The 9,997-nt window shown below is 45.1% G+C and overlaps 1 protein-coding gene across 1 annotated transcript; it reads right to left on the bottom strand.

Annotated features, from left to right (window-relative positions):
• Positions 1 to 9,580: 9,580 nt before the first annotated feature.
• LOC135553809 (transmembrane protein 100-like) lies at positions 9,581 to 9,997 on the bottom strand. The gene has a single exon (XM_064985751.1). The coding sequence runs from the start codon at positions 9,995 to 9,997 to the stop codon at positions 9,581 to 9,583; it is 417 nt and encodes a 138-aa protein (XP_064841823.1).

Raw genomic sequence — 9,997 nt, 5'->3', positions numbered from 1 at the left:
TTCCCTGAACAGTTGCATATCACGGGGGTTGTTCGATGCTAATGCAGAACGCCATAGGATGTTTTTGTGTTGGTTAAGAGCAGTCAGGTCTGGGGAGAACCAAGGGCTATATCTGTTCCTGGTTCTAAATTTCTTGAATGGGGCATGTTTATTTAAGATGACTAGGAAGGCATTTAAAAAAATATCCAGGCATCATCTACTGACGGGATGAGATCAATATCCTTCCAGGATACCCCGGCCAGGTCGATTAGAAAGGCCTGCTCGCTGAAGTGTTTCAGGGAGCGTTTTACAGTGATGAGTGGAGGTCATTTGACCGCTGACCCATTACGGATGCAGACAATGAGGCAGTGATCGCTGAGATCTTGGTTGAAGACAGCAGAGGTGTATTTAGAGGGCATGTTGGTTAGGATGATATCTTTGGGGAGGTACCTGGTAGGTTCATTGATAATTTGTGTGAGATTGAGGGCATCAAGTTTAGATTGTAGGATGGCTGGGGTGTTAAGCATGTTCCAGTTTAGGTCGCCTAGCAGCACGAGCTCAGAAGATAGATGGGGGGCAATCAGTTCACATATGGTGTCCAGAGCACAGCTGGGGGCAGAGGGTGGTCTATAGCAGACTGCAACGGTGACAGACTTGTTTTTAGAGAGGTGGATTTTTAAAAGTAGAAGTTCAAATTGTTTGGGTACAGACCTGGATAGTAGGACAGAACTCTGCAGGCTATCTTTGCAGTAGATTGTAACACCGCCCCCTTTGGCAGTTCTATCTTGTCTGAAAAGGTTGTAGTTTGGAATTCAAATTTAAGAAATTTTGGTAGTCTTCCTCAGCCAGGATTCAGACACAGCTAGAACATCCGGGTTGGCAGAGTGTGCTAAAGCAGTGAATAGAACACATTTAGGGAGGAGGCTTCTAATGTTAACATAATATAATATATAATATATCATGCAGCAGACGCTTTTGTCCAAAACCAAGTCGGCTGGGGCCACTACTTTTACATATGGGTGGTCCCAGCGGGAATCGAACCCACGTGGCGTTGCAAGCGCCATGCTCTACCGACTGAGCCACACAGGACCCCAACATGCATGAAACCAAGGCTGTTACAGGGAAAAGAGAGCGCCTGGGGAATGGAGCAAGGCACTGTAGGGCCTGGATTCACCTCTACATCGCCAGAGGAACAGAGGAGGAGTAGAATAAGGGTGCGGCTAAAAGCAATGAGAATTGGTCGTCTAGAACGTCTGGAACAGAGAGTAAAAGGAGGTTTCTGGGGGCGATAAAATAGCATCAAGGTATAATGTACAGACAAAGGTATGGTAGGATGTGAATACAGTGGAGGTAAACCTAGGTATTGAGTGATGAAGAGAGAGATATTGTCTCTAGAAACATCATTGAAACCAGGAGATGTCATTGCATGTGTGGGTGGTGGAACTAATAGGTTGGATAAGGTATGGTGAGCAGGACTAGAGGCTCTACAGTAAAATAAGCCAATAAACACTAACCAGAACAGCAATGGACAAGGCATATTGACATTAAGGAGAGGCATGCTTAGTCGAGTGATCAAAAGGGTCCGGAGAGTGGAGAGGTTGGTTGGGGGTCACGGCGATTTAGACAGCTAGCCAGGCCATCGGTAGCAAGCTAGCATAGGATGGACGTCTGTTATTAGCCACCTCTTGCGTTCTGTCAGTAGATTAGTGGGGTTCCGTGTGGTAGAGGGGATTAATCCAAATCACACAACAACAACAAAAATAAAAACAATAGATATAGCTAGAGGCCCAAGAAGAAAAAAAATAACAATAACAAATAAAATAAAATAAATAAATAAATTGTCTGATTGTCTATTCAGATAGCAGCCGATAAGACAGCTAATGGCTAGCAGGCCGCAGATGGGCGCCTAGGCAACGTCGCGACGGAGGAGCCAGTCGGATAACTCCTTCGGGTAGATAACGTCGGCAGCCCAGCCGTGAAGGCCCGGTGGGGCTCCGCATAGGCAGCAATACGGGTCCAGATAGGTGACCGCAACCCAGGAGTGATTGATGGAACTCCTCAGCTGGCTAATCGACGAAAGCTTTAACTAGCTTCTGATTAGCTTCTGGCTAGCTCCTGGCTAGCTTCTGGCTAGTTTCTGGCTAGCTTCTGACCTAGCTTCTGATTAGCTTCTGGATTAGCTTCTGGCTAGCTCCTGGCTAGTTTCTGGCTACCTTCTTGGAGTTTCTGGCTAGCTTCTTGGAGGATTACAGATGAGGTAAATAATACTTTTTTATAAATATAAATTGGTGAGGCGGGTTGCAGGAGAGTGTTTTGAAGATGAGTTTATGGAAAATTAAAAATTAAAAAAATGCATGAAAAAAGTTGTAAATAATATATATATATATATATATATATATACAGGACACGACAAGACGAGGACAAAAGACGTCTGAACTGCTATGCCATCTTGGGACCAACAACTAAACAGTCACTCCCAGATCTTTAACCCACCAGCCCTTGTAGAGCAACTAAATAGTCACTCTCCTTCGCTTTAACCCACCAGCCCCTGTAGAGCAACTAAACAGTCTGTAGCGGCTGTCATGGGAAGAAGGAGAGGACCAAAGCGCAGTGTGGTTAGTGTTCATCTTATTTAATCTTGAATCTCCCCATCCCGGATCCGGGATCGTGACTAAAGCCTCAGGCTCATTAGCATAACGCAAAGTTAACGATTTCTGAAAATCGCAAATAAAATGAAAATAATGCACCTGCTCTCAAGCTTAGCCTTTTCTTAACAACACTGTCATCTCAGATTTTCAAAATATGCTTTTGAACCATAGCAATTGACTAATTTGTGTAAGAGTATGCTAAGCTAGCATTTAGCACGCAACATTTTCACAAAAACTAGATAACCAAATAAATAAAATCATTTACCTTTGAAGAGCTTCGGATGTTTTCAATGAGGAGACTCTCAGTTACATACCAAATGCGCAGTTTTTCCTGAAAGCGTCTGTGTGTAGGAGAAATCGCTCCGTTTTGTACATCACATTTGGCTACCGAAACTAACCGAAAATTCAGTCACCTACAACGTCAAACTTTTTCCGAATTAACTCCATAATATCTACCGAAACATGGCAAACGTTGTTTGGAATCAATCCTCAAGGTGTTTTTTCACATATCTCTTCATTGATATATCGTTCGTGGAAGCCTGCATTCTTCTATAAATTCCATGGAAAAATACTTGCAGCTGACTTTTGCGCACCAATTTCGGCGCAGGACACCGGACGGACACCTGGTAAATGTGGTATCTTATGGTCAATCTTCCAATGATATGCCTACAAATACGTCACAATGCTGCAGACACCTTGGGGAAACGACAGAAAGGGCAGACTTACTCCTCTCGCATTCACAGCCATATAAGGAGACAATGGAAAACAGAGCCTCAAAAATCCTGCTCATTTCCTGGATGCCGTCTCATCTTGGTTTTGCCTGAAGCTCACGTTCTAGGGCACGCACAGAAAATATCTTTGCAGTTCTGGACACGTCAGAGTGTTTCCTTCCGAAAGCTATCAATTATATGCATAGTCGAGCATCTTTTTGTGACAAAATATCTTGTTTAAAACGGGAACGTTTTTCATCCAAAAATGAAATTGCGCCCCTAGAGTTTCAACAGGTTTAATAATAATCCAAACTGAACACTTCAAATTACAAAACAACAAAGTGAAAACCGAAACAGTTCTGTCTGGTGCAGACACACAAAGACTGAAAATACCCACCCACAAAACACAATGGAAAACAGGCTACCTAAATATGGTTCTCAATCAGGGACAACGATAGGCAGCTGATTGAAAACCATATCAGGCCAAACACAGAAATAGAAAATATAGATTAACTAACATAGACAACCCACCCAACTCACGCCCTGACCATACTGAACAAAGACAAAACAAAGGAAATAAGGTCAGAACGTGACAGTACCCCCCCCCTCCCCAAAGGTGCGGACTCTGACCGCAAAACCTGAACCTATAGGGGAGGGTCTGAGTAGTTGTCTGTCCGCGGTGGTGGCTCTGGTGCGGGACGTGGACCCCTCTCCACCATAGTCTTTCTCCACCTCCTTAACCACCTCCGTGGCCTCTTAAGAGCGGCGACCCTCGCCGCCGACCTCGGACTGGGGACCCTAGCCTCGGGTCCCGAATAGATGGTAGACTCCGGCAGCGCCGAACAGGCGGGAGACTCCGGCAGCGGCGGAGTGAAGGATGACTCCGGCAGCGCCGGACAAGCTGGCAGCTCCTGGCTGGACGACATTACAACATGGGCGGCTCAGGACAGACTGCCGGCTCTGGCGGCTCAGGACAGACTGGCGGCGCTGGCGGCTCAGGACAGACGGGACGCTCTGGCGGCTCAGGACAGACGGGACGCTCTGGCGGCTCAGGACAGACGGGACGCTCTGGCGGCTCAGGACAGACGGGACGCTCTGGCGGCTCAGGACAGACGGGACGCTCTGGCGGCTCAGGACAGACGGGAGACTCTGGCGGCTCAGGACAGACGGGAGACTCTGGCGGCTCAGGACAGACGGGAGACTCTGGCAGGTCAGGAGAGGAGGAAGGCTCAGGACAGCACTGGACAGGTGGGAGCACTCTGGCGGAGGAAGACGGAGAGACAGCCTGGTGCGGGGGACTCTGCTCAGGACCGGAGACTCTGGCAGGTGGTGACAGCACTGGAGGTGGGAGCACCGGGATAGACAGCCCGGACCGCGCATGGAGGCGCACTGGAGCTCTTGAGCACCGAGCCTGCCCAACCTTACCTGGTTGAATGCTCCCCGTAGTCAGGCCAGTGCGGCGAGGTGGAATAGCCCGCACTGGGCTGTGCTGGCAAACCGGGGACACCATGCGTAAGGCTGGTGCCATGTACGCTGGCCCGAGGAGACGCACTGCAGACCAGATGCGTAGAGCCGGCTTCATGGCACCTGGCTCGATGCCCACTCTAGCCCGGCCGATACGAGGAGCTGAGATGTAGCGCACCGGGCTAAGCACGCGTACTGGGGACACCGTGCGCTCCACCGCATAACACGGTGCTTGACCAGTACGATGCCCTCTCTCCACGGTAAGCACGGGGAGTTGGTGCAGGTCTCCTGCCTGCCTTCGCCACACTCCCCGTGTGCTTCCCCCCAATACATTTTTGGGGCTGCTTCTCGGGCTTCCTTCCGCGCCACCGTGCTGACTCCATTCGCCGGTATTCCTCCTCACACTGCTCCAGAGAATCCCAGGCGGGCTCCGGCACTCTCCCTGGGTCGACTGACCACCTGTCTATCTCCTCCCAAGTAGTGACATAGTCCAGATCTCGCTCCCATGTCCAGGAGTCCTGATATCGCTGCCTCTCCTGCTGCTGCCCGTTACCACGCTGCTTTGTCCTTTGGTGGTGGGTGGTTCTGCAACGGCTGTCTTGGGAAGAAGGAGAGGACCAAAGCGCAGCGTGGTTAGTGTTCATCTTATTTAATAATAATCCAAACTGAACACTTAAAATGACAAAACAACAAAGTGAAAACCGAAACAGTTCTGTCTGGTGCAGACACACAAATACTGAAAATAACCACCCACAAAACACAATGGAAAACAGGCTACCTAAATATGGTTCTCAATCAGGGACAACGATAGACAGCTGCCTCTGATTGAGAACCATATCAGGCCAAACACAGAAATAGAAAATATAGAAAAACTAACATAGACAACCCACCCAACTCACGCCCTGACCATACTAAACAAAGACCAAACAAAGGAAATAAGGTCAGAACGTGACACAGTCACTCCCCAGCTCTTTAACCCACCAGCCCTTGTAAGAGCAACTAACCAGTCACTCTCCATCTCTTTAACCCACAAGCCCTTGTCACTCTCCATCTCTTTAACCCACCAGCCCTTGTAAGAGCAACTAACCAGTCACTCTCCATCTCTTTAACCCACCAGCCCTTGTAAGAGCAACTAACCAGTCACTCTCCATCTCTTTAACCCACCAGCCCTTGTAAGAGCAACTAACCAGTCACTCCCCAGCTCTTTAACCCACAAGCCCTTGTAAGAGCAACTAACCAGTCACGCTCCATCTCTTTAACCCACCAGCCCTTGTAAGAGCAACTAACCAGTCACTTCCCAGCTCTTAACCCACCAGCCCTTGTAGAGCAACTAAACAGTCACTCTCCATCTCTTTAACCCACCAGCCCCTGTAGAGCAACTAAACAGTCACTCCCAGATCTTTAACCCACCAGCCCTTGTAGAGCAACTAAACAGTCACTCTCCATCTCTTTAACCCACCAGCCCCTGTAGAGCAACTAAACCGTCACTCCCAGATCTGTAACCCACCAGCCCATGTAGAGCAACTAACAGTCACTTCCCAGCTCTTTAACCCACCAGCCCTTGTAGAGCAACTAAACCGTCACTCTCCATCTCTTTAACACACCAGCTCTTGTAGAGAAACTTAAAAGTCACCTCAAAATGAATTTACGATGGTTTGGACTTACGAGAAGCTCTGACCATAGAATACTTCAAATGACAGTTTCACATTGATCAGAAACCCAGTTCTAATATTCATAACAGCAAGTATTTCTTGAAGTGAATATTTGTAACACCGTTTTCAAGTAAACAATCCACAATTATTAGGATATGGTTCGCTGTTTTTCCATTTGGGCAGGACTGTTCAAGAACATGAGCAGTCTTATTTGTGTGCAGACACCTAATGTGAGAATTTGTCTTCCTTTACACCAACAGCCCTAACAGCCTGATGATAACAGGGTGAGCTCACAAGCAACGATGAAAAAAATATTTCTAAAACATTGACCTCATATTCCAGGTCAACCAAGGTCATTGATTGGACGTCATTTGAAATAGAAGCTGTAATAAATAAGCCCTTTGCTCCTCTGGTACCACATATTTGGATTATTTCAAGCTGTTTATGGTTAAGTCATGCTTCTCTGTTTTTTTTATCAAGTATTTGATTGGAAGTGACTGACTGAAAAGTATCCCTGTAATGTTGACCTCATTACTTTTAATTGTGCTCATCCCATTCTGACTTGTAACAGCTAGCCATTATGGGGTGGCAGTGTAGCCTAGTGGTTAGAGCATTGGACTAGCAGCCGAAAGGTTGCATGTTCAAATCCCCGAGCTGAAGAGGTACCAAATCTGTCGTTCTGCCTCTGAACAGGAAGTTAACCCACTATACCTAGGCCATCATTGAAAATAAGAATTTCTTCTTAACTGACTTGCCTAGTAAAATAAAATGGGCTTCTTCAATTCAAATAATTTGATCCAAACTCACTTTTGTCTTATTCATAAACATAATTATCTGCTTGGCAGTCCATGGAACAAAAAATAGTGACCAAATTCAGAAAGAGGGTACGGTTGTGGAGAGCACCTGTTAAATCCCATATCAGATCACCCCTTTTTTCCAACTTCACTGCGTCTTAGCCCTAGCTGCTGGTAACCTTTCATGTGGAAAAGGGACACATCTTACTAAGTGATTAACATTTGGTCCCAGAGTCAGGTGTCTGAATGACTCCTTTCTCCCCCTATAAGGAGCTTCCCTATGCGTGGGGTAAGGTTCGCCCTCAAAAGTGACAAAGTGTGTTGTAGGTGCTCCTCTGACGCAAGCAAACCATTTAGTTGTAGTGTCTGGTGTCACAGGGACGCATAGCAACGCAAATGCTGCCTATAAATATACCTCAGAGTCTGTGCTATTTTAAACCAAGTCAAACAGGAGAGTTCAACTTCCTTTGACCTTTGGGAATGTATGTATTGGAAGGAAGAATGAAGTATTGATTCTGTTGGCCAACTGAGTACTGTTATGCATATTATTTGGACTTTACTATATAGTGGAAGAAACGGTGGAAGTGATTTCTCAGCTGTCAAAGCATACAGTGATGTCACCTTTGGCAGCTACATAATTTGATCCTGACAGAGGCACAAAACAACAACAAATAGTTAATACATTGTAATATTAGAAAACATATTTAGTAGATATTAATACTGTAACTTATTTATATAATACATAAACAATATGTATTATCCTTATCACGAACACATTTCATTCACTGCAGATGAATGAAATGTAATCCAAGGCAAACCTGCCCTCAAAGCAGTTTAAACAATCAACAAAGGGCAGAACAAGTGCATGAGGTTGAATACACAATGGAACCCCAGGATAAGGAGTTGGACTTAGTGGTGTACGTCAGGAGAGAAAGACACACTTCCTTCAATTCACTATTGAATGTTCAAGTCACACCACTTATCTGCTTTTAGCAGTTATGCCCTACTCTTTCTTCTTTGACAAATACATTAAGTGAGAGACATTCTATTATGTCATTTCCGTCATGAAAAAACAAACAAATCTGAAATAGACCATGTGTGGTTGTGTTAAACAGAAAGATAATTTAATTTGATATGTCAAGCTAATAGCTGATATGAGCCAGACTGTCTTGTGGAACACTTCGACTTCTCCCCTATATATCAGCTGTTCTCTTCAGAATACATACATAGTGAACCTTTGGATCATGAAAACGGACACAATGAAATGTTTAAATATGGATGAGAGTTTATTAAACCTCACTATAACCTATTAACAATTGATGTACTGTTAACAGAGAAGTCATACATAAAAATGATTATATTAAAGTGGAATAAAATACTAGAACATTTCATATCGCTCAACATATGAAATACATTTACTGACAATGGCAGGTACTGTAGTGACAACAAGACTGTGGCAAGATGCTAGTAATTCCAAAGAATCTTGTCGTCATAGTTACATAGAACACCATGTTAGTCATGGTGTGGAACAGTGCTTACAGGGAATAGTTAATAAAGGTTAATTCAATGGAAGTTATATTTAGTCATTAATCATATTCCCTCATAATGCAATACTACCTATAACATCATAGGTACATCATAGGTACTATACATAATTACTGTGTGACATCTAATTGACTTTATCTCTGAGCTTGACTTGTTTCAGAGAATACGATAATATACATCAAACAAAAACAACACGTTTTTGTGTCCCCATAATGCCAATATATATCATTACATATTAACATGTAAGTACCATATTCCCATGTCAGGTAATTGAACATAATTATGTGTGAAATGAAAAGGAACAATTAGACTTTATGAGATGTTATGCCTAAAACATGGTAAATGAAACATGATTCATTGTTCTGGATTTTCCCATGTCCTCCTCTTTTCAGACCACTATCCCTCCCAGTAAATCTAAGACACCAGATGCAACAGTAGATTAATGAAGAGGAAACATCCTCTCCATTGCTTTGTACAGTGGTAATTTGTCTTGATTTTGATACATTCAGTTTGGCTGTCTGCCCAGCTTCCCAGATGTGACCAGTCTGTTTGACAGATTAAAAACCCAACAACTTCATGAAAGCGAAGATGTTTTGACTTGCTTAGCCTAGAGACAGTCTGAGGTCAAAGCATTGCAGGTCAACGACCCACCACATACGTTGGACAGTCATGAAAACATCTGGATACAGCTGTCTCCACTCTGCTTTCAAATTAACCACTACCTCTGTTTCCTCTCGCACCCAAACATATCACAGACTTATTTCTCTCCTGATGATCAGTCTTTCCCTTCATGCAAAGATGCTCCTCTGGTTTGCGACCAATGCAGTTTGGCTTTCCCTCCGCCTCTCCTTCTTTCTCTCAAGTCTCATCTTCCAGCATACCGCACTTAGTGCCAATAGCACCAGTCCAACAGATAGTAGCACCAGCCCAAAGTAGGAGATGGTGGACCCATGTGAATTGAAGCTGTAGGCCACAGAAGTGACCACGATACCGGCAATGAGAATGACCACACCAAACGGCACTGTGCAACGATAGCAGGAGAGTTCTGCACCACCTGTTGCCGCGTTCAGTTGGATTTCAGTGACCAAAGGGATAGCTATTATAGTCACAGTCGGAGTGTGGTCATTGATGTTGGCCTTCTCCATGACAGCTCTTTCTGGGGTTGCTGGCACTGTCATGGGGTCTTTACTGGGTTCCTCTGGCAT

The sequence above is a fragment of the Oncorhynchus masou genome, chromosome 14, assembly GCF_036934945.1.
Source record: "Oncorhynchus masou masou isolate Uvic2021 chromosome 14, UVic_Omas_1.1, whole genome shotgun sequence".
Classification (NCBI taxonomy): Eukaryota; Metazoa; Chordata; class Actinopteri; order Salmoniformes; family Salmonidae; genus Oncorhynchus; species Oncorhynchus masou.
This window is presented reverse-complemented; position numbering and strand designations above follow the sequence as displayed.